Source organism: Nyctibius grandis, chromosome 2, assembly GCF_013368605.1.
Source record: "Nyctibius grandis isolate bNycGra1 chromosome 2, bNycGra1.pri, whole genome shotgun sequence".
In the NCBI taxonomy this organism is placed as follows: Eukaryota; Metazoa; Chordata; class Aves; order Nyctibiiformes; family Nyctibiidae; genus Nyctibius; species Nyctibius grandis.
The window spans coordinates 111,848,871-111,875,029 of NC_090659.1; the positions used below are offsets into that span (position 1 = coordinate 111,848,871).

A 26,159-nucleotide genomic window follows, 5' to 3' on the forward strand; every position below is an offset into this window, starting at 1 on the left:
TGGACCTCTCAGAGGCCTACAGGTCACACTGTTCAACAGCGGATGATGGGTATGAAAGGATTATATCGCTTAGTGAAGTCTGAAAAGGGTCACTTGTCAGTCAAGAGAGCAGAGACAATTGTGTTTGCATGCCTAACAATGAAACTACGAGTGGAAGACTGAATAAAACTGTCAACTTTAAAAAAAAAAAATCAGTTACCGTCAGTTTGAAGTGGCGGTTAGGAGTCCTCCAGCAGGCATGGTGGCACTGGTGTGGGGAGGACTCCATGCCCCTGCTACGACAGCTGGCTGCAGAAATCCAACGGAACAGGGAAGCTGAACTTTTCCAGCCTCTGGGAAGTCAAACCAGAACAAGAATCCACCATCATTCAAAAAATTGTGCTTGCCAATAACCACCCGGTAACAGCGATTGGGCAGCACGTTTGGAGTCCGGCTGTAATTTCTGCATTATAGTACAGACCTCAAACAGGATGGCAGGTGAGTTCTGTGGAGGAGGAACTCTGTCTCCTTTGGGGACGAACAGCACCTAGCACTATGGTTCCAGTCTGTAGGTGCCAGGCAAGCAAAACTCGCAGATGGTAAATATGGTAAATAATTTAGAAAACAAGTACTAGAGTAGCTCAGAAATAACATGTATGGGAGAAGGAGAAAGGGTGTTTCAGGTGAGATCTAACATACCATTTTTATGGAGATCTATTTTGTTGTTGCATTTTTTTTCTTTAGAGAAAAACATACTGTCTTCTTTATTTAGAGACAATAAGTACTGGCTGGATGTGGTAGTTGGTACAAAGCTCTACCCAATATTCTAAAACCAATTTGGTTCTTCCGTTAGTGCTGGTTTTACCATTTCATGTCAGTCAAGACTTTTCATGCTGTACAGATGTCTTCCTGCTTTGATGACATCTAAATTTAGAGGGTGTGGATAACTATTGCTAGCAATAGTAAGTGGTGACGACAAGGGGCAAGAAGCACACCTTTACTCTTCATCAGGAACACATAAACTATGGATTTTGATGCTGTAAATAAAATCGATGGCCTCACTTTATCTCCGAATGAACCTCCAGAACAGGAGGTGCCAGACAGATCATAGCCCGATCTCAAATAATTATTTTGTTAATGATCCTAGGTGAAAAATGTTTTTTTTTTTTTTTGCTGTTAACTTGCACATTAGCATAGGGAAGACTCGAAGCTTCCTTGGAAGCATACTATTTCTGGCTTACTGAAACCAATACTTTTTATTTTTAATGAAAGTGTTGAAAATATTAAAAAAGACTTGCCATGCGAGCCTGGAACACCTGGACCAGACATCCTGCTTTGCTGTAGTACAGTCTATTTAGGGCTGCCTCAGAAGGTCACTCACACTTCAACTCCTGCAATATGTCACCACCTTATAAATGGGAGAGAGTGATATCAGCAAATAAAATTGGTGCCTTGTCACATCCTGGCACTGGCTTTCTACTCCCAGGTGCAAGGTGTGATGTTAGGTTTAAATTTAAAGGATATGAGGACCCAGTTATGAACTCACGAGTAGAAGTCAAACTGACAGAAGCATTGAGAGCTGGACCTTTAAAAAAACACACAACTGCACTGAATTTCACAGGGTTAAGGCATTTCAGTGCTGAATGGTAGTAACTCTGGAACTGCTAAAATGCAAATAGTGTTTGACTTCAGCTATCAGAAATTGCATTACATTAAAAAAACGCCTTTCAGAACTTCTATTTCACAGAAGGTCAAAATTAATGAATCCTGTCAGGATTTTTTTAAACTAAAATCTTCAGACACTTTCAAGGTATGTCATTACATATTTCACAATTCATAAGTCAAAACTTGGAAATGAAAATAGTGTGTCTTTATTGATAGTCTGCCACAAATTATTGTATAAACTTATAGTTAGTAAAAAAAAAAAAAAAAAAAAAGTATCTGCTACGTGGGAAGATCCTGAACACCGCAAGCATATCTGCAAAAAGTAGATGCTTTCTTATAGTAGATAACAGCTTTCTTAGAGCAGATAACAGATGTTCTGCTACCAGCTCTCACTGTAGTGCCATAAGCAATTAAAGTATTGTTTTACACAAACTGTATGAGGCTCAGTAGAGTCACTGTCTCTTCATTATTGCAAACACACAGAGATGTATACGTTAATGTCAAGCCTTCACTGACTTTGGTGGGACTCCTTTGTCTCTTAGGTGAGCTTGTACACAATGTTTGCAGGACTGGAGTTCATGACTACAAAAGCAGAGACAAGGGGGATGAGAGCAGACATACTACAACAGGAATTCCAACAATTCAATGCATCCATCTTACCAAAGGAAATCAGTATCTTTACATACTATTGAATGTTAAAAACAAACAAAGGTCTTTAAGCACAAAGTATATATTTATACCAAATGAAACAACTGAAAAAGTATTACATAAAGAAAAATAATGTAACAGAACATACTTAAGTACCTAACTTACAGTCATGCTCATATCTAAAAGTAACATTGGTAACTAATATATATAATTTTTGACAAGGGTGCATTTAAGAGTTCTCTAACATACAACATTCTAAATGTGGAGAGTATTTTTTCCAAGATACAGAAAGGAAATTATTTTACACAGGCACACCTGTTAACTTGTATAAAAAAAACATGCTTGTAAGTGAAAAGGTCACTTTAGTATTAATTTACCAGATGTGTGAAAGCTATGTAGTGTTAATCATGTCGAAATCGTCTCTTCTCCTTTTGCATTGGTGAGCGCCAACACTGAATGGTACAATATTTGATCCATATGGTTTACTGACACTGCAACCTGTTTCCAAGCAGGAGCCCTGCCCAGGTGTTGAACAGCACAGAACTGTACAGCCCCATCTGTCTGCGTGTAGTGTATTTATAACTAAAAGCTATGACAGTTACTACAATGATTTGTTTCAATATATACATCAGTACAAAATACTACCCAAAATACTTCCGCATTTCAAAAAATTTTAACCACTTCATCAAACAATGCATTTGCAGAATGAAAAAAAATATCCAAATTAATGTTGATTGCCAACAGTACAGCATCTCTATGGTATGTTTCCTAATAAATGAGAGAACAGAAATGTATTAAAATCAATTAAAATAAGTATCACAAAACATAATTCATGTTAGAGCAGTTCAAGGATTCCCAGTTTGTCAGTATCTACCCTAAGCAGTGCTACCCAAATACAGTATAAGCCATTTAGTGTTTCTACCATGAGAAGAAAACATTCAAATATTAAAGCTGTGACAAACACACAAAAGCAAGGAAAGAAAATTGTTCTGTACTCATCCCTGTTGTAGCAAGGTACAGCATGTCACGAGTTTGCACTCAGTGCATCATATGTGCTATTATACCTGGATACAACTGTGGAAGACAACTGAAACGGAATCAACTCTGAATTTCCTTGCTGTTGTGGTTTTATGTCAGACCATTCAAGTTATAACAACTTAGTGTCTTTTTTCCTGAAGGGAAGAAGGGAGAATTCATAATGAAATTGTAAAAATGCTACTAAAATCCCTATCTTGGACACAATATACTGCTTCAGGAGCTACTGTGTCATTGCACAATATAAGTGGCCTATTAATCGCTAAATTATTGGTGTAGCAGAATATATTTGTCATTGTGGATGTGTTTTGAAAATCAGTATTTTAAAACCTGCCTGTATCCCATAACAAGCTACAAACAATTTTGTGTCTTTCAAACACTAATATCTTTACATAAAGTAGTAAATGTACATTTATAGTGGCAAATTTCAAATCTCTGCCTCTGCTGCTTCAGTTTTTAAAATGAGACTTGGTTCAGAGTTTTCATTCTTTATATTATCCTAAACCAGAACTATTTCTGAAGCATTAAAAAAATCCAAATGATAATAATAATATGGGTTTTTTGTTTTGCTTTGCTGATTCATTCGTAACTTGAAAAATAATCAGTCTTAAAAAACACAAAACAAAAAAACCCCAAAAAATCTCTCCCCAGAAGAAGTCCCTGCTAGCTGAGATTTTTTTCATAACCAAGTTTCACACTTACAGTATCTTTATAGTCATGTTACACACCCTTGAAAATAAAGGCTCACGTTGAGAATGGTGACAGGCCCTTAATTATAGAGGTGTTAACTGGTGACACTATTTTTCATCAGAAAAAAACAAAAGCCCCACAAAACTTCATAGCTTATACTGAAAGTTTGATTCATGCTCATTTTGTTCATTTAAAAATACTCTTTGGAAACTGTGTCAACTCCTGCAGACAACTTAGTGATACATCTTTTCCTGTTAAAATAAAGAAAACTCATATTCACCTCTACCCCATGCTAAGCTCTACTACTAATATACACTTCATTACCTGCTCACGTCACCATCTAACACATATCTTTACATTCTTCTACATATAGAGTCCAGGGCTTATTTTTCACCAAACAGAATTTGATAACTATTACACTTAAGAGTTTTTCTTGAGGACTTTTTTTTTTGGTGTTCTAGCCTTTTCATTGCAACTTAAGAGTGATATTAATAGTTCAGACCTTTTCCATAAGAGAAGCTTTCCATAAAGTTTTTTTCCCATTAAGGATTTAAAAATCTAAACTCATTTAAGTATCAAAACTGAAAACCAGAAGAGAGATCAGATGCATCTGTCATTTTAAAATGGTTTCTGCTACTTTAAAATTAATTTAAAAATTGTACATATGACACTTTTTACGTTGCTGCAGTTAGATTCTACTTCAAAATCTTGCAAATAAACATGAAAAATAAGCCACTGGTCATCAATTCTAATGATTACATTCAAAGCTAGCCTTTAAAAAAATAGAAAAGTTACAGGCAAAACATACTGGTTTATGTACTCACTAGCTTATCAGGCTACAATAGGTATGTTGTAAGTATAAAAAAGCAGACAATTCAGATTTAAATAAGACTACGTGAAATCAGAAAAACCCTTAGATTTCACTATTTTTTTAAAAAAAAGAACACCTATAATTACTTCCCATCCTACAGCTACAGTTAAACCAACTAACAAAAATAATCAAACTATTTTTGACAAACAAAAGTTAGGCTAGAATACGTGGCAACAATCAAAGTTCATATATGTTTCTATGTAAAATGACTCATGATTTACTATAACATAAAATATGAACAAGAGCACTTTGTGACTAATGAAAGAGCTACTAGTAGAAACACTTAATGCCAAACAGTCTTCAGCCCTCCTTTAAGTCATATCTCCAAATCAGTATTGACTTCTTTTGACCAGATACATCATTTTTGGCTTGTCACCCCAGTATGTCATGTTTTACCACTTGCCACAGGCAGCAGGAGACAACTAGCTGAGCAAACTACAAGCAGTGACATGCAGAAATTAACTCTCAAATCTGAGTACTTAGATAAAATGATATGCAAGCGCACACTAGGACAAAAGGAATGGCATTCGTCATCCAAGTAGGCTCATCATCCCTCCCCACCCCCCTTGAACAGTAGTTGCAACAGCAATAGAAAAAGATCAAGAAGATGTCTGTTCTTCAGAGTCAACTGTGGAAAAAAGTCAGCAATATATAACAGCAGCGATGGACAAGGAAGAGCAAAATGAAAGAATCTTGCTGAATATTTGTTCATTTACTTTTTCTGAACACAAGCCAAAGTGTGCCACACTGGTGTGTTCTGAACTTCAGACACAGATGTCCTATTCTCCTTAGATCCTTCACAGATTTAGAATTCAGTCTCCCTGAGGCCCCTATAACCAAGTAAGAAAACTCTCTTTATCTAGCTTGGTGGCTGCCAACACAGATTCCATGTCATTAAGGATGTCAGAGCTCAAAGCCTCTTGCAGACTTGGCATCAGTTCTTCTCCTTCTATATTCATCCCATCTCCTTCCAGTGTCCCAAGGTCCACATTTGTCCCTGGAATGGCTTCAAGGTAGTCTGGGAAACGGTTCTGATGGGACGGTATGTTACTTTGGCTGATACTGTCACCTAGTTATAACACAAAGCAAGATGGATATTAAGTACTGGAAGTACCAAACCCACAATTTATCAGGACAACTGGTTAAAGGTTAATCCTGTATCTCTTGCATCATACAAGGAACATGATTCATAGAAATCCATCACAAAACCCAAACATGACTTGTGACTGCATGCAGATGTACAAAGAACGTGCCTTTGTTTCAACCTTTTCGCCTACTGACCCAAATCTCTACAGATCTTTGAAGTCATTTAGCATATTTTAATCTTTACGCTTACAGGAAAAAGACAATACTGAGTCAAACAGTGTTTTGGAGCAGTATTAGCAACACTGGATGAGGTACTACTTTTAGCTCTGAACAAACAATATTACTTAAAAAAGGCAAATGGACACTCAAATTCCATATAACAATAAGAGTGATACTATTTATGAGCCATCTCCCATCTTCCCAATAGAGCTGATTATGTTTTTCACAAATCTAACTATAATATTTCTATTACAGAAATAGAAGAAGGTAGAAAAACAATGTGAAAAGTATCACAGCTTCTCAGGGTTGCTTCTTTTCATTGCAAATGGACACATGTGTATTTGGAAAACATGCATTAAAGATGTACACAAAAAAGTACCTGTATCCATCTCATCAACACTGTTCAGGAAGTCATCGGGGGTTCTGGGTACACTGTAACTGCTCATGCTAAGTCCACTATCTGTGCTTTCATCTCTGGAGTGATATGTTCCGCTGTAACAGAAGAAAGGGAGCAAAAAAATGAGGGCAGAGTACTGAAGAAATTAAAATAAATGCTTGTTTTTCAACCAATTCAAGGGCTTTGAAAACATTGCTGTCATGAGAGATGCTCTATTCTAATCAAAACCTGAAGTCTTTGTCTGTGTGAGACACCTGGGTTTTATTTTATGCAGACCTTCTCCAACTGAAACCATATTATTTAGATTCAATTTAACTTGACAAGAGTATCTTAAGCAGCTTTAAAAAACTGCCTGTGTTCTGCATAGTTTTAAACCCACCACAGCTAAAAACCATTGGAAGCATATCACAGATAGTCCCTAATGATTATAAAAATAATAATGGCATACCCTTTCACACTTCTATAAGGATAAAAAAATATTTCTAACTACTAATGTCCCCATGTTTAATCAACCACTGCAGTGTATTTTTAGGTCACTGCTATTATAAATAGGAGCTACAGTTGGAACTCCTTCAGCGATTCTTCAACTGCTTCCCACTGTTGCATTACTACTAGTTCAGTCAGACATGTCACGGCAAGCGAGTGCCCTAATATAAATCAAATACTGGTACAGAAGCCATGCTGTAAACAAACCCTGCTCAGAGCGATCTTGTTGACAGAACAGTTAACAAAACAGCGATGACATGGGGCCTTACACGCAGTCACTTTCTTACTGCCATCTTACTGCCAGTGGAGCAAGACCAAGAAAGCTGCAGTGGGAAAGCTGGGATGGGGCAGGGGAGTGGGAAGTAGGCCAGTGTATTGAGTTTACATAGTGAGGTTTTCATAGCAGGGGGCTGCAGGGATGGCCTCTGTGAGAAGACACCAGGAGCTGACCCCATGTCAGACACGGCTGGTTCCAGCTGGCTCCAAAATGGTCCTGCTGCTGCCCAAAGCCAAGCCCATTCGGGATAGTGGTGGAACCTTTGTGATAACGTATTTAAGAAAGGGTAAAAAAACCACTGTGCAGCAGCTGGGAGAGAGGAGTGAGAAAAATGGGAAAGAAACAGCACTGCAGACACCAAGGTCAGCAAAGAAGGAAGGGGAGGAGGTACTCCAGGCGCTGGAGCAGAGATTCCCCTGCAGCCCATGGAGAAGACCATGGTGACACAGGTTGCCTCCCTGCAGCCCACAGAGGTCCATGGTGGAGCAGATATTCATCTGCAACCCGTGAAGGAGCCCGTGCTGCAGCAGGTGGACATGCCCTGAAGGAAGCTGCAGCCCATGGAGAGCCCATGCTGGAGGAGGTTCCTGGCAGGAGCTATGGCCCGTGGAGAGGAGCCCACGCAGGAGCAGGTTTTCTGGCAGGAACTGCAGCCTGCATAAGCAGCTGTAGAAATATGCCATTACCTCCCTCCCCCTGCATCTCCTAATATCCAAGCTTCACAAAATATTTTCAAAATCTGTATTTCTTCAGGTTGTGGTTGCATTCACTGAGAATCCTTATTGATTTTCCAGCTTGAACTCTAGATGAAGATCAACTTGACTTATTGTTCAAATTAGCATTTCAAGACATACTGATCCTTCTCATAATATGCTCATGAAATATATAGTGTCTACCTTTCAGTCAAGTATGAAGAACCAAACAGATGATGGTTCAACATCGGATGCAAGGAGAATGCCATCAGCCATGAATAAATATATATTAGATTTCATGAAGACATCTTTGCCATACAAGAAAGAAATATTTCTTTATCTTAAATCATAAATATTTCTCTTTTTTATAGATTGATTTAAAAATTGTATCACCCCACATTTGATAACATTCCTAATAATTAAGCTATTTAAAACTTCTGTGAAAAAAATGCTGGTTTACTTTGTGGAACAAAATACTAAAAACAGAACTGAGACTATGCTGAACTAAATCACTCTAGTCAAGAAGGCTTTTTGGCTGCTGCTCTCACACTTGGAATGTCCAGACCTTCTCTTCCAATCACTCTTTAATAACATACATTTCCTCTTTCTTCAACAAGGATTTCTTCATTTAGTAGTCATGCCACCCAAAATTACCACATGTAACTAATTGTATTACCCAAAATAGAGTGGATGCTTCTTCAACTAGTACTTGTTAAAATATGTGTATACAAAAGGAGAGATCCCAATTTAGGAGTTAAACAGAGAATTTCCATCACTACCAGTATAAATCTAATAGACAAAAATATATAAACAGAGCGGAAAACCAAAAGGTGAAACAGTCTAATAAAGTAGTGAAGACAGCAGGCAGAAGACAGACTATGTAAATGAAACTATGTAAATGAAAATACTACTGTACATTTTCTCAAATTGCTCCGATGTAGTAATTATTTTCTGAGATTTTTTGGATGTTCTCATTATGTAGGCAGTGGAAAATATTCAACTACCTAAACTTTGGATATCCAACTTTGGTGCATAGTTAGGAGGACTGTCTCACCAGGAACTTTATATACACCCTATAAAGATAGAAAGAAGCATTTCTCTAAGTCTGAACTTCAACATAAGGGACATCAAGGAGATCTTTAGGGCAAACTATTGGACTGCTGCATCTAATTCAGAGATAGCAATGCATATCCACAAATGTCCTTTTTAAAAATCCCTTTCCTTTCCCCATATGCCAGGATTAAGTGCAGTGGTGTACATAAAATTACCTAGAAGGAGAGAATGCTCAGACCAAAATGCAAATTAAGATTTTGAACTCAAGTCAGGTACAGATTTTCAGTATTTTATGTGGGGTAACAGCTACAAAAAAAAGCCCAGTTAAACATATTTGCAACTAGGCAAGTAGTATCTTTTTGCAGTTTACAGTAAAGATTCATCATTTCATATTTCATGTGTGTAGACTCACAATGGATAAACTCCATTAGTCCACTGCCATGGCCATTTGAAACTTGAAGATGAGGTTTCTTTCAGGTCAGAAAACAGGTTTTGGAGATGTGAGGATTCTCCATCATTTAATAACACATTTCAAACTATACCTGGGCTCAATGTATGATGGCAACAGCCTTCCAGAAATTCAAGCTAGTATGTTACCATAATACATCAAGGCCATCATCTATCTACAGAGGCTTCTCATAGGAGAGCAGGTCAGTTTTAAGATTTCTTGCACTTTTTATTCCCTGGGATAGGGCCAGCACAGTTAAGGCTCACAGCAGATCCATGATGAATTCCATGGAGGACACTCCCTCCCTCTAACAAAAAATGTAGTTTTCTAATCAGATTTGTCTGTGTATGAGATAAGTCCTCCTGAAGAGCTAACCCAAAACTTGGAAATACAGCTTACTTCCTTAGGGAGTTTAATAACAAAACACTGCTACGGTCTTCTCCACGTCCAAGGTCTTTTTTTTTCACTTGTTTTTTTCCAATATATACAAAGCACTGTGTACCTTGAGACAGACACTTTTCTCCTGCTCTCACAGTAGCACACACAACACTAGCACAGACAATACTTCATGCAGTGGGAGAAAAAGCTTAAGAGCAACAGACATTATTTACATAACCTAAACTACATGAATAAGAACAGATTCCACTGGCAAGATGAAGGGTATGTTCTTGCACCACCTCCGCTGAACTTTACTAATTTTGAGAATTAGAGTGAGGATGAAGTATATGAAATGACAGAGAAGTCTCCTGGAAAAGGCAGAAAATGAAACAAACTTAAGCTAAGCTGATGGAGTATCAATAGCTGGAGAAGTTACATACAATGACAGTACATCTTTAGGGGTTAAGAACTTAAGTGTGAGGTATCAGCAACATTAAATTATTTAAAAAAACATGGGAAGGGATTTATAATTGCAGCAAAGGTTTACAAAGATTTTAACAGATTTCAGTATCTAAAATTACAGCAGGTATTTAAGCTTGCCCTACTCCAAAATCATGCCAGTTGTAACATGATGTGGACTTCTTACCTTACAAGCAGGTTTGAAACTGCATTGGTGGCAAAAACCACGGAACTTAAGACTTACATTGAAAGAATCAAGATCAATTTTATGGGGTTTTCCACAAGTATAATAATGTACTATAAAAGAGAAGGACGAGCACACTGTTATACTTCATGAGCATACTGTAAGCATCATCAAGTTAAGCTAACATTTCAAGGTAATGCAGAGTAGTGATGAACTCTGACAGAATACATATTTTTCTGTTGTATGGTAGGGGATACTGAGTTGATATCAGTTTAGAATGCAGACAAAGTATAGTCCGATGAAGCACTACAAAATTAACTACTCCAATTTAAGATTAACTACTTGATACTGCTGAAATATTATTAGATTTTTACTCCATTAATTAAAAGTTTATGCAGCTTTGAGATGTGACTGTTCTACCATTTTCATCTTCTCTTTCCAGCATGCTAAACAAAAAATAGATATGACTTATCTCAAGCTGCAGCAGTTTCTCCCAAGTTGTAATGGTTAGTATGAAGCATTTGCAAGCTGTAATTAGAACAGCATTTCCAACAAAACAAAGACTCCAGCTCAGAGGGATTAAGAAAAAAGCTATATGAAAAAGACCAGACTATACTGTAAAATTCTAAATCTTGAGTTAAAAGACCCACTTCAAAACAATACAGCATTTAAAATTAAATATGCCACTATTTGCAGACCTAACATTAACAGAGTAAAAATACTGCTAAATTAAATACCTGAAGTGGAGGGGAGGGGTGAAAGGAGAAACCTTAAAATGAACCTCAAGGTGTAGTCCTAAATGTGCCTCACAGTTCATTTGATCTCATAGAAAGCTATTCACAAATTCTTCTGAGTCAGTAATTTGAAATGACTGTTAGTCAACAGATTATGCAGAGGCAAACATGTTACGACTTTGAATAAAAAACCTTCCTGCAAGTCTGAACAGACTACTTCCTCCCACAGGAGACAGCTTTTAATCCTCAACTTTTACTAGACTTGCCATTTAAGGAAAGATTCATTTACAGCTGTGGCTTTTGGCACAGACAGATGTTCAAAATAAACTATTACATGTACCAAACAGAATTTTAAATCAAGTTTTTTCCCCACTAATAGCTACTCCTACAAACCTGTTAAGAAAGGGATCAGAACTATTTGTAGTCATTGTTCTCAGTTCCTGAGACATTCCAGGAGATGACACGGGATTTTGAGATCCACCGTCTTGTTCCATTGTTGGAAGCTGGCTACGGAGAGCCAATTCCTAGAAGAGGGGGAGAGGGAGAAAGAAAGAGCATGTCAGGCATGTGAATGCACTTTTCAGATACATAAACACATGACATTATAGGTAACTGATGCTTTAACTGTCTCCAGTTACAACATTTAAATGAAATTAAGTTTCTGAAGACAAAGCAAGAATTTTTACTGGCTTCAATGATAATAAAAGTTCCACCAGCCAAGACCAGTATTACAGAGACTTCACTGTAAATGTATTTATGGATACAAATATCTGTATGTTTACATAAATCTTTTCTAGTTCTTGTCAATATCTTTTTGCTAAGTCTATTCTTAAGATGAAAAAAAGAATTGTTAATGCTATCTGACCCCTAAGATATGTCTGTCTAGCTCTGCTGACTAGCACTTTTTCCCCATTTCTTTTAACTTCTGATTTAGTCCCTGGTTTCCTTTTTGACTTTGCTTGTTTCATTCAGCAAAGTTTAAAGTCTTTCCCTACAAGTGCCCATTCACTCCGCCTGTTTGAGGCATGCATTTTGAAATTTCTGATTGATGAAATCAGTGATTTGTCCCATATGTAAATCTTAAAGCTCTTCAAATCCCTAGAAATTTCTTAGTAAAACTTAGACACTGCACTTCTGCAGTCATGAACCTAGATTACATATATATTTTTATGCATCTGACTGTGCACCAACTTGAATCATTCCATCCCTAAAGCTTGTCATTACTATTTAATGAAAATAAGTTTTAACACAAAATACAAAAAATTAAAGGTGGGTGGAGATAAGCATCATTTTAAGTAATTTCCAGTGCCCCCCTCTCCCTTTTAAACAGGTAATCCATGCGTTACACATGTGAAAAATACAGTAATTGTCTTCAAGCAGCTCTCCTAAAACATCATCAATGGCTCACTAAGTCTGTGCCTTGTTAATGTAGAGACTAGTAAAGAAATCTATTGACTATCTTGTCACTGTTATTAGTAGTATGTGATTTCCAGGTTGTCCTTGGGACGATAATCTCAGGCAAAACCAATCTTGTCAGTCTTGACAGACAATATTTTTCACTTGTAAAATGAGAGGTCTTCATCCATTCTTGATTATGAGCCTAAGAACTACTGTAGACTTTTAATACATAAAAATAAGCTTTCTCAAATTATTCTTCAAAATTATTTCTTTTTTTTTTTAAAGTCTACGGTTATTTTATTTTCCAGGAGACTGTGCCAAATATTGAATGCTTCCCTACCACCTGTTTTCTTTCTTTTCTAATCTGCATATGCTTCACTCCCATTCCTGTGGATTATTATTCTACAGTCTTTTAACATCAAGTTTCATGTCTTGTACTAGAAAGTTTTCTCACTCCAGTTGATCAGACCTTTGCAGAAAGTCTACAAACATACCATTGGTTTTTGTGTTCGTCACACCCAATTGCCTACTCCAAGTAAATCCAGTCCTCTGCTCACCACCACTTATTTGGCCACTGTTCTAACAAATAGTAATAATACTCCTTCTCCTCATTTTCAGATCACAGGATGGTAAGCACCTTTTAATCATTTCTATAGGTTTATCCATATGATTTTCATTTGCTTATGTAATAAAACCAAGTGCAAAGACTGTATAATGAAGTCTTACTTCACAGCTTAAGTTTACAAACTTCTATCAGTCATATCAGCCTTGATATAAGAAGGTTGATATACAGGTGGACTCAATATATTAAAAAAAAAAAAAAAAAAAAAAGGAAAAAAGGTTTTCTTTCCTGGAATGCTCCCCAAATGGTGATCTGAAGAATCACAGAATCACAGAATCACAGAATGTTAGGGATTGGAAGGGACCTCGAAAGATCATCTAGTCCAATCCCCCTGCTGGAGTAGGATTACCTAGACCATATCACACAGGAACGCGTCCAGGCGGGTTTTGAATGTCTCCAGAGGAGGAGACTCCACAACCTCTCTGGGCAGCCTGTTCCAGTGTTCGGTCACCCTCACCGTAAAGAAGTTTTTCCTCATATTTATGTGGAACCTCCTGTGTTCCAGCTTGCACCCATTGCCCCTTGTCCTGTCAAGGGATGTCACTGAGAAGAGCCTGGCTCCATCCTCATGACACTTGCCCTTTACATATTTATAAACATTAATGAGGTCACCCCTCAGGCTCCTCTTCTCTAAGCTAAAGAGACCCAGCTCCCTCAGCCTCTCCTCAGAAGGGAGATGTTCCACTCCCTTAATCATCTTCGTGGCTCTGCGCTGGACTCTCTCTAGCAGTTCCCTGTCCTTCTTGAACTGAGGGGCCCAGAACTGGACACAATATTCCAGATGCGGCCTAACTAGGACAGAGTAGAGGGGGAGGAGAACCTCTCTTGAGCTGCTAACCACACCCCTTCTAATACACCCCAGGATGCCATTGGCCTTCTTGGCCACAAGGGCACACTGCTGGTTCATGGTCATCCTGTTGTCCACTAGGACCCCCAGGTCCCTTTCCCCTACGCCGGTCTCCAACAGCTCTGCCCCCAACTTGTACTGGTACATGGGGTTGTTCTTGCCCAGATGCAGGACTCTACACTTGCCCTTGTTATATTTCATTAAATTTCTCCCCGCCCAACTCTCCAGCCTGTCCAGGTCTCTTTGAATGGCTGCGCAGCCTTCCGGTGTGTCAGCCACTCCTCCCAGTTTTGTGTCATCAGCGAACTTGCTGACAGTGCACTCTATTCCCTCATCCAAGTCATTAATGAATATATTGAATAGAACTGGTCCCAGTACCGACCCTTGAGGGACTCCGCTAGACACAGACCTCCAACTGGACTCAGTCCCATTGACCACCACTCTCTGGCTTCTTTCCTTCAGCCAGTTCACTATCCACCTCACTACCCGATCATCCAGACCACACTTCCTCAGTTTAGCTGCGAGGATGCTGTGGGAGACCGTGTCAAACGCTTTACTGTAATCGAGATAGACCACATCCACAGCTTTACCATCATCTATCCACCGGGTTACGTCCTCATAAAAGGCTATCAAGTTGGTTAAGCATGACTTCCCCTTCTTAGAGCAGCCATACCAGAGATGGCTCAAGAACTGCTCATTCACATCACAATCTTTACGCCCTTCATCTGGAGATTAGAATTCTTCCAAATGTCACCTGACCCTTCCCTTCTCTGAGAAACTGCCTTTGTGTGATGTAGCTACTTTTAACTACTTCTGTCTTAATATTTGTCCGATGAAAAAGGAGTACGGGAAAATTAAAAAAAAAGATTACTTGATTTTGCACCACTACTAGTATCTTTTCAGCCTTGGGTTAATTCCTGGAATACAGCACACCTTCCTTCTCCACTCTGATAGCAGAGCTGCCAATTGGTGAGTGCCCTGCTCTTACGTAGCTACAACTACCTGGCTGTGGCAAGAATGGTCTGTCCTCTTCCCCTTCCCTCTTGCTTTGATCTGTGTGTTGCATTTTTATTTCTTTGGGCTGCAGTCCCTGACTAGGATGAAGAGGAGGAGCCAGAAGTGTCAGTAGCCCGCGGAAGAAGCTTAATCACACACCAGTGTCCCACAGAGTGATGACAAAGCAAAACCAACACAGAGTCATTTCTGTATATAAAGCACTAAAGTTACATTATAGCTCGTTGTGTGGTAGGCCTGATCTTTCCAATCAGCACTGCCTCCTCATGCAATGGTTTTATAAATTTAAAAAAAAGAGAGCAAAAGAGAGAAGAAAAATCTATACAGGTCCCCTTTTCAAAAGCTATTGACACCAGAAAAAAAAATACTCTTCTGTACCTTAAGAAAAAAAGTCAGTACAAAGGAATAAGCAATTTGGAAAAATGGGAAAGTTACCCTTGTATTTTCTAAATCCTTAGAGTGTAGGAGAGATTGAAGTTTCACCAATACATTAACTTAAATATTATGGTAAAAATAAATGTAGCTCAGATAATAGCCAGCTAAAAAAGAAAACCCACATTTCACTGAAGGCCCACTAAAAAGAGATTTATTAAACCAGGAGAGAAAACTGTATTTTGCCTAGTCTTTGGCACGTCTTTTAGTACACTAAAATTTTTCTTTAATACACTTTTTTTAGTAGTATTAGTACTACTTTTATCCTCGTTTCAACCACAACATTGCTAAAAGTGCAAAACTATAACTACTTTAACTATTTGTAAGTAGCAATAATGCTACTTATTCAGGAGGCACTGAATAAGGCACTACAGCACTTCCCCCTAGAAAAAATGTTATTCCATTACTCGTTCAAGTAAATAATTTATGTCAATCTGGGAGTCTGAAAGAGAAAGTAATTACCAAAAAAGACGGACTATTCAGAAACAAATACAGAGACATTTTTAATCATCCCATAAGATAAGCAGTTTTCTATGAGCCCTAATGAGTGTATTAAGACTATTTTTCCTAAAAGGTGCATGTAATGGAAGCTAAAGTTGTGTTGCTTGAAGAATGGTCTTTTCATTCTTCTTCCTTATAAAACTGATTTTCAATAAAAAATGTTATGTGTTTCCTATACTTAAAAAAGTGCATGGGAGTGTACAAGCCTCTCCCAGCTCCAAACAGAGAAATGTGAACTCTAGGCTTTTAGTTCATGCTTTAGAATATATCCTTTATCACAAGTATTTAAAGTCTGGAGACAAAAATAAAACAATGAAAAAACCCTGACTTAGTATTTTCATAACATGATCTCATTCTATTTTTGTAAGTATGTCAAACTTTTTTTAAGTACTTCTGGGAAAATAAAAGCTTAGCATTCCTATTGTTAACACAAAAGCTGAATTTTGGTTATTACATAAAGACCAAAATGATCTGTCATCTCCTTAAGCAAAGTGATTTTAAAAATAAGGTCAGCATTGTGTAATTTATCTGACTGACTTTATTCATTTTTTTTTCATAGTTGCATACAGATTACATTTTACGTGAAGTTCCATGTCATTCACACCATGTCCAAATTAACTTTACAAAAGTTACTCTTTTCAGAGCATTTTTATCTTCATTGTGCTTTTGAGGAAAGGCAAAAAAGACTCCATCATGCAACTCACGTATCATATTCTTACTGTATTAAACATGATATGCTACTCAAATTGAATTGATATATCCTTATAATTGGTGGGTTTTTTTGGTAAATTTACTTGAAAAGGGTCAATTGTAACATTTCTGCCCCCAAACACTGCTCAACTATCAAACTATCCACAGGCTTCACTGGGATGGCAGAGAAGTGTTAGGGGAAAGAGAAGACCACAACACTTATGGGCGCATTTGCAGCACCAGCTATTTCTTCAAACTAAGTATTTACGTTCTTGTTTGAGGGCCACAAAGTTACAGCGTATGTACAAAAGAAACAGGGAAAACACATGGACACATGAAGACGAATTCAGCAATGAGGAGTTATGCAATTAGTGAAGAGTAAGGGGGAAACATAAATCATTCAATTTCGCAATCATAAAACCAGAAAAATTAATTTAACAGGTGATACTGATAGAGTGATAATTAATGGTATTGTACACACTTGGCAAAGAACCCAATGCTATGCAGAGCATTGCAAGCGCAGACAAGGCAGCATAAACCAGAATAGACATTTGTAAATGAAGTCTGGCTTTGTGTCTGGTTTTGCAGTCCTTTGCTGTGCCACTGCTCCATACGTCCCTTGCTATCGACCTGCCCCTGGCTCCAGTATGGCCCCTGCCCAGCCGGGGGGTCTCGGAGCACCAGTAAAGCAGGTACATGTCAGCAGGAGTCAGCAATCGTAAAGGCTGAACTGAATGGCCTCCCTCCACCAATTTTTGTTTGCTTCTAGCAAAAACTGTTATTCACAGCCATCTCGTACTCAGGTCACAGAATCACAGAATCAGCCAGGTTGGAAGAGACCTCTGGGATCATCGAGTCCAACCATTGCCCTGACACGACCCTGTCGACTAGACCACGGCACTAAGTGCCATGTCCAGTCTTTTCTTAAACACATCCAGAGATGGTGACTCCACCACCTCCCTGGGCAGCCCATTCCAATGTCTAATAACCCTTTCTGAAAAGAAATTCTTCCTGATGTCCAACCTGAACCTCCCCTGGCAAAGCTTGAGGCTGTGTCCTCTTGTCCTATCGCTAGTTGCCCGGGAGAAGAGGCCAACTCCCACTTCACTACAACCTCCCTTCAGGTAGTTGTAGACTGCAATAAGGTCACCTCGGAGCCTCCTCTTCTCCAGGTTAAACAACCCCAGCTCTCTCAGCTGTTCCTCATAGGTCAGACCCTCCAGACCCTTCACCAGCTTGGTCACCCTCCTCTGAACTCGCTCCAACACCTCAACATCTTTCTTGAAGTGCAGGGCCCAGAACTGAACACAGTACTCAAGGTGCGGCCTCACCAGTGCTGAGTACAGAGGGACGATCACTTCCCTAGACCGGCTGGCTACACTATTCCTAATAGAGGCCAGGACGCCATTGGCCTTCTTGGCCACCTGGGCACACTGCTGGCTCATGTTTAGCCGGCTGTCGATCAGCACCCCCAGGTCTCTTTCCACCGGGCCGCTTTCTAACCACTCTTCCCTCAGCCTGTAGCGCTGCATGGGGTTGTTGTGGCCAAAGTGTAAGATGCGGCACTTGTTCTTGTTGAACCTTATGCCATTGGTCTCGGCCCATCTATCTAACCTGTCCAGATCCCTCTGTAGGGCCTTCCTACCCTCCAGCAAATCGACACTCCCACCCAGCTTGGTGTCATCTGCAAATTTACTGAGGGTGCACTCAATCTCTACGTCTAGGTCATCTCTAAAGACATTGAACAGCACCGGCCCCAGAACTGAGCCCTGGGGAACACCGCTAGTGACCGGCCGCCAGTTGGACTTTGCCCCATTCACCACCACTCTCTGGGCTCGGCCATCCAGCCAGTTTTTAACCGATCGAAGAGTCCACCCATCCAAGCCCCGGGCAGCCAGTTTGTGTAGGAGGATGCTGTGGGAGACAGTGTCGAATGCCTTACTGAAGTCTAGATAGACTACATCCACAGCCCTGCCCTCATCTACTAAGCGGGTCACTTGGTCATAGAAGGAGACCAGATTGATCAAGCAGGACCTGCCAGGTCAACATGACTCATATCTCCTGCTGACCAATTGCTTTAGCAGTACTTCAGTGATTAGGTTTCGCAACTGCAAGCAGCACCAGTGACTCCAGGAAATCCACTGCAGCGAGCTACAACTCCTATACAGACACAAAATGTGTCCTGAAGCAATTAGGGGCATAAAAAACAGACAAAGGCAACGAATGCAGATATGATTTACTATACAGACTTTTAGACAGGGTCCATAAAGATCTACATTCACAAACAAGCAATAAAATTATTTTGTTAATCTGTAAAGTTTAGGTGCTGCAAGTGGAATCAGAGCTTCTGAATTTTCAAGTTACTCATATGATACAAGTATCTTTCCTACTGTGTAACTTGTTGTCACGGTTTAAAGCTGGGCTGGCGATTAAACCTGCGGCAGATGCCCTCTGTTATCCCCCCCCCTCCCCCCAGAGGGAAAGGGAAAGGGAAAAGGGAGAGAGACTTCTGTGTTGGAAAATTAAAACAGTTTTAATAAACTATAATAATGAAAAAAAAGTATAATAATAATAATAGAAATAATCAAATATATACAAATATATATACAAAACCAAGACTGAGCTCCCCTGAAGTCAACCACGTCACCACCGGCACTGCAGGGCAGGCTCCGGGAAGGCCCAGGCTGGGCCTAGCGACGGTCGAGAGCTGGATTCAGGAACGCACGGATCGGGATCGGGGGCAGCAGGAAAACAGACGGAGTCCTCCCTGGACACCGGCCATAGCAGAAAGAGAGCGAGACCCTCGTGATCCCCCCGCTTTATACTGAGAATGACGTGTATGGGATGGAATACCCTCGTTGGTCAATTTTGGGTCACCTGCCCTGTCCGTTCCCCCCTGCAGCTGCGACCCCCCTTCGGCTCTTCACTTGTAAGCAGTGAGGAATTCAGCAGTGACCTTGGTTTCTCTCAAGAACAAGTACAGCAAGAGCCTTTCTGCACAACATCCCTACCGGTGCCTCAGTGATAACTACAAACTTCGAGCGTTATCAGTCCTGGAAGCAGACACTGTCTGCAAAAACATGCAGTTAGTTTCAGAAAGTGCAGTTACTTAGAGGAGACTTAGCTGAAAGTAAAAATCACTGAAAGGCCAAACCAGGACACTTGTAGCTACCAATGCTCAGCATTTCCCATTTAAACCAACATAGAGTGTGAAACTCAAATTCTGCAGCTCTTGCCACACAAACTAATAAACAGTTTCACTCAGATCTATGGCGTTCAATAAGGAATGAAGCTGTACGATTTCAGAAGCCAAAGAACATTTAAAGCACTTAGTTCCCAAGATGGCTGAACAACAGCAATCTTGCTTTTGCAGTAAAACTACCCAAATTCCACATTTTGTATATTTTGATTGCAGTCAACATACCCTCCCCCCGCCAAATCCAGCCACACAGGACTCCCTTTCAATAACACTTGCCTATTTATGTCCAATCATGCTTGCATTTTCTAGGCAGTCTTTAAAGTAGTACCTTAGCGTACTGGTCATCAGAAATACCAAAGACTTAAATAACACTTAAGTCAAGGAACATCTCCCTAATTTCTACAGGATACCCAACTCCAAGCTGAAATTCCCGATGCTTTGACAAAACTTTCTGTTTTATTTAATAGTGTCGAGAAGAAGCAGAGTTTTTTAAGGCAGAGGAAGATGTGTGCCTTGATCTCTTAATCAGTGGATCACAACCCAGGTGCAATTCCAAAGTGACTTTTTACTGATAGTTACAGATGGCCTTTGACTGCATATTCTCACCCTCCTTTCAGCTGGAACTAGCATTTGTACGGCCATACACTAAGTCAGAAAACTGACCTAGCTGAAAAATAATTTTTCTGATAGATCACATGTCTGATCTGTCTTGCAGTGTAGCCACACCAATGCTTCAGCTACTAGATTATGAAAAAACAAATGTTAGACACATCCGGTTCTGCTGTCTTATTATTAAGGCAATATCTGGCAGACAGCTGAGTTTAATGTCTTAAACTGCCAAAGTTCACTTTGCCAGAGCATGTCCTACCAGACTCCTCAGTCAGAAGTCATTTTATTAGAAAGCAAATATATTGCTTAAAAAATACCACACAATTCCCCACCTGCAGTCTTCAGCCCCGGTTTAGGATGACTCTAGACAGCTGGTTAAGTCTTCTCCTGAATTAATTTCTAAAGTCATGGCACTGCATAGCTGTGCTGCCTTACCTGTAAGCCTCATGGTACTCTCTAACAAAGCTCTGTGCAACTTATGCAGAGTAAAGGACAGGTATTTGACAGATTATCTGAACTAACCTTTAGCTACCTAAAATACAAGTGCTTCCCTAGAAACAGATGCCTATATAAATAGAGGCAATATGTTAAGATTTGGTATTACATGCTGAATTTACTGCCACAGACTAAAGAAGTCAGTTCAATAATTACTAAGATTTTTTGGAAGGTAGTCAGTGAGTAAGAATGGTTTGTTACCTAATGAAGTAAAATATTCCTGTTAACAATAATGTATCATGACCTAGTGGAATACAGCCGGTCCAATGGGGATGTGGTGGAGAGGCAACCTATATCAGAGGTCCCACCACAGTCAGAAAAACCTGACGGGCGTATAGCTACCTCCTCCACAAGGAAGAAGAGAAGAGTTTTAGTGGTTGGAGACTCCTTCCTAAAGGGATCTGAGGGGCCAATATGCAGAGCTGACCCCCATCACAGGGAGGTCTGCAGCCTGCCTGGAGCCCGAATCAGGGATATCACCAGGCAACTCCCCAACCTGGTGAAGGCCACAGACTACTACCCCCTGCTGATCTTCCAGACAGGTGGGGAAGAAGCTGCATCCCGTAGTCTGAGGGGGATGAAGAAAGACTACAAGGCCCTAGGACGGTTGGTGAAAGAGTCTGGGGCACAAGTTGTTTTCTCCTCCCTCCTTCCATTTTCAGGGGATGACGTGGGATGGAATAATAGGATTCTCTCTATTAATGCCTGGCTACGAGACTGGTGCTACAGGCAGGGCTTTGGGTTCTTTGATAATGGCTGGTTTTATAAGACACCAGGCGTGATGGTAATACATGGGAAAGGTTTATGTCGTAGGGGCAAAAGGGTTCTGGGACAGGAATTAGCAGGGCTCATTCGGAGAGCTTTAAACTAGATTCGAAGGGGGATGGCGTAGTAGCTGGGCTTGCACCACTAGGGCAACGCTCTAGTGTTGAGGTAGACCAGGAGGCCTCCCATCCCCCTGGGGTGAAATCAGTGTGCTCAGCTCGCTCCCTGAAATGCCTGTACACCAATGCACGCAGCATGGGGAATAAGCAGGAGGAGTCAGAAATCCGTGTTCGGTCGGGGGGCTATGATCTAGTGGCAATTACAGAGACTTGGTGGGACGCCTCGCATGACTGGAATGTGGTCATGGATGGCTATGTCCTGTTCAGGAAAGACAGGCCACTAAGGAGAGATGGTGGAGTTGCTCTTTATGTGAGTGAGCAGCTAGAATGTATTGAGTTCTGTCCATGGGGCGGATCAGGAGCGAGTTGAGAGTTTGTGGGTGCGAATTAAGGGGCAGGCTGGCAGGGGTGATACTGTTGTGGGTGTCTATTACAGGCCACCGGATCAGGATGAGGAGGGTGATGAGGCCTTCTACAGGCAGCTCAGAGCAGTCTCTCAATTACAGGGCCTGGTTGTTGTGGGGGATTTCAACTACCCTGATATTTGCTAGGAGGCCTACTCAGCCAGCCATCCTCAGTCCAGGAGGTTCCTCCAGTGCATTGATGATAACTTTCTGATGCAAATGGTGGATGAGCCAACTAGGAGAGGAGCGCTGCTGGATCTTATCCTCACTAACAAGGAGGGTCTGGTTGAAGCGGTGAAGGTTGAGGGCAGCCTTGGTTGTAGTGACCATGAGATGGTAGAGTTCAGGATCTCATGTGGCAGGAACAGAACAGCTAGCAGAATCACAACCCTGGACTTCAGGAGGGCCAACTTTGGCCTTTTCAAGCAATTGCTATGGGAAATCCCATGGGACAGGGTACGAGAAGGTAAGGGGGCCCAAGACAGTTGGTTAGCATTCAAGGACTGCTTCTTCCGAGCTCAAGATCAAAGCATCCCAGCAGGTAGGAAGTCAAGGAAGAGTACCAGGAGACCTGCATGGTTAAACAGGGAACTGCTGGGCAAACTCAAGTGGAAGAAGAGGGTGTACAGATCATGGAAGGAGGGGCTGGCCACTTGGGAGGAATATAAGTCTGTTGTCAGAGGATGTAGGGAGGCAACTAGGAAAGCTAAGGCCTCCTTGGAATTAAACCTTGCAAGAGAGGTCAAGGACAACAGAAAGGGCTTCTTCAAATACATTGCAGGTAAAACCAACACTAGAGGCAATGTAGGCCCACTGATGAATGAGGTGGGGGCCCTGGAGACAGAGGATAAAAAGAAGGCGGAGTTACTGAATGCCTTCTTTGCCTCTGTCTATACTGCTGGAGGCTGTCCTGAGGAGCCCCGGACCCCTGAGGCCCCAGAAGAAGTCAGGATAGAGGAGAAATCTGTCTTGGTAGATGAGGGCTGGGTCAGGGACCAGTTAAGCAACCTGGACATCCATAAATCCATGGGCCCTGATGGGATGCACCCGCGGGTGCTGAGGGAGCTGGCCGAAGTCATTGCTAGGCCACTCTCCATCATCTTTGCTAAGTCGTGGGCAACGGGAGAGGTGCCTGAGGACTGGAGGAAAGCGAATGTCACTCCAGTCTTCAAAAAGGGCAAGAAGGAGGACCCGGGTAACTATAGACCGGTCAGCCTCACTTCCATCTCCGCAAAGGTGATGGAACAACTTGTTCTTGGTGCTGTCTCTAGGCACATCAAGGATAGGGGGATCATTAGGGGCACTCAGCATGGCTTCACCAAGGGGAAGTCATGCTTAACCAACTTGATAGCCTTTTATGAGGACGTAACCAGGTGGATAGATGATGGTAAAGTTGTGGATGTGGTCTATCTCGATTTCAGTAAAGCGTTTGACACGGTCTCCCACAGCATCCTCGCAGCTAAACTAAGGAAGTGTGGTCTGGATGATCGGGTAGTGAGGTGGATTGTGAACTGGCTGAAGGAAAGAAGCCAGAGAGTGGTGGTCAATGGGACAGAATCCAGTTGGAGGCCTGTGTCTAGCGGAGTCCCTCAAGGGTCGGTACTGGGACCAGTCCTATTCAATATATTCATTAATGACTTGGATGAGGGAATAGAGTGCACTGTCAGCAAGTTCGCTGATGACACCAAACTGGGAGGAGTGGCTGACGCACCGGAAGGCTGCGCAGCCATTCAGAGAGACCTGGACAGGCTGGAGAGTTGGGCGGGGAGAAACTTAATGAAATATAACAAGGGCAAGTGTAGAGTCCTGCATCTGGGCAAGAACAACCCCATGTACCAGTACAAGTTGGGGACAGACCTGTTGGAGAGCAGCGTAGGGGAAAGAGACCTGGGGGTCCTAGTGGACAACAGGATGACCATGAACCAGCAGTGTGCCCTTGTGGCCAAGAAGGCCAATGGCATCCTGGGGTGTATTAGAAGGGGTGTGGTTAGCAGCTCAAGAGAGGTTCTCCTCCCCCTCTACTCTGTCCTAGTTAGGCCGCATCTGGAATATTGTGTCCAGTTCTGGGCCCCTCAGTTCAAGAAGGACAGGGAACTGCTAGAGAGAGTCCAGCGCAGAGCCACAAAGATGTTTAAGGGAGTGGAACATCTCCCTTATGAGGAGAGGCTGAGGGAGCTGGGTCTCTTTAGCTTAGAGGAGACTGAGGGGTGACCTCATTAATGTTTATAAATATGGAAAGGGCAAGTGTCATGAGGATGGAGCCAGGCTCTTCTCAGTGACATCCCTTGACAGGACAAGGGGCAACGGGTGCAAGCTGGAACACAGGAGGTTCCACTTAAATATGAGGAAAAACTTCTTTACGGTGAGGGTGACCGAACACTGGAACAGGCTGCCCAGAGAGGTTGTGGAGTCTCTTTCTCTGGTGACATTCAAAACCAGCCTGGACGCATTCCTGTGTGATATGGTCTAGGTAATCCTACTCCAGCAGGGGGATTGGACTAGATGATCTTTCGAGGTCCCTTCCAATCCCTAACATTCTGTGATTCTGTGATTCTGTAGAAGGAGAGATACAGTATTTACTTCCAATAAAATGAGAACTTTGGGTATTATTTGTGACTACCGATTATTAAAAGTTCAATCAGAAGCAAATTTTTTAAATGGGAAAAAACTTTGTTGGAGAGACTCTTCACTGTGTCTTAGCTAGGCCTCCTCAAACCTTTTCACATAATGGATCTCTTCTTAGAATTAAGATGTATCACATACCATTTACTCTATCAAATATCAAACAATAAGGCAAATTAAAACTGAGGGACACAACACAGCTATGAATTTGCTGCAGGTGACTTCTTATTTTCTTTCTGCATCTTGTAAACATAATTTTCAGAAATGTTTCTGTATATCAGTGGTCATATCTTCACTGGTCAGAAAAGCCATGATCAAAGTCCAAATGGCTGGCTTCAGTAACTTATCTCTGTTAAAAAAAACCACCCCAGAACAAGAAAAAAACCAACCAAAACTCAACACCAAACCCCTCCTCCTCCCCCAACATGAACACCCTTGATGCAACCAAATCATTTATCTTGTTAATCTAGGTCAGCTTCAGATAACACATGGAGGGGTGGGAAATGAGAGATTCAAGGGACAATACTGTTTGGTATTCACTAAGACACTAAAATAACTATTGCCCACCATTTCCACTGAGATTTGAACACAAGTATATCTTGTTATTTAAAGGCATTTACAGGGGAGAACAAAAAAAAACAAAACCTAAGTTCTAAGTAAAACTTCCAGCTTCACTAACATCATGGAAGTTCAAGAGTACAGAACTGAAAAGTGTACTGGTTTTTAACGATGCCTACCTTACTTTCTAGAAAATGTCACAAATCTAACAGTAACACAGCTTTGCATTGGGTACATGCAAATTGACTGAAAAAATCTTTTATGGAAAAATAATAACAGTGTCCTAAGAAACTAATACTTTCCTGGAACACTGGAAGCGTTCTCTACTAAACTGATGAAAGGTGTCAAACACCAGCTAAAATGAACTTTTAAAAAAACAGGAATCACAGGAAACCAAAACAGTATTTCAAACCCAGTAACTATTCCTGTAAGTCCTTCTGTAAGTACCTGTAAGTCCTTCTATTTTATGCAATAAGAGCAAATATAAAAAAATAATGAAACAAGAACAAGTGATTCAGCAAACAGTGAGAGACTGGCCACACGTCTTTGCAGATTTTTCACTGAGAAGGGGAGTTTCCAGAGT

The 26,159-nt window shown here is 40.9% G+C and overlaps 1 protein-coding gene across 8 annotated transcripts in view; it reads right to left on the reverse strand.

The window, feature by feature from the left end:
- Nucleotides 1-2,950: 2,950 nt before the first annotated feature.
- YAP1 (Yes1 associated transcriptional regulator) overlaps nucleotides 2,951-26,159 on the reverse strand; it is a 101,834-nt gene continuing 78,625 nt past the window's right edge. For all 8 annotated transcript variants that reach the window (XM_068425328.1, XM_068425326.1, XM_068425327.1 and 5 more), the window contains 3 exons: nucleotides 11,695-11,825; nucleotides 6,573-6,685; nucleotides 2,951-5,957 (listed from right to left, as the gene is read on the reverse strand). In XM_068425328.1, the coding sequence (XP_068281429.1) occupies nucleotides 5,719-5,957; nucleotides 6,573-6,685; nucleotides 11,695-11,825 (483 nt within the window). In that variant the 3' untranslated portion in view covers nucleotides 2,951-5,718. The remainder of the gene's footprint in view (nucleotides 5,958-6,572; nucleotides 6,686-11,694; nucleotides 11,826-26,159) is intronic.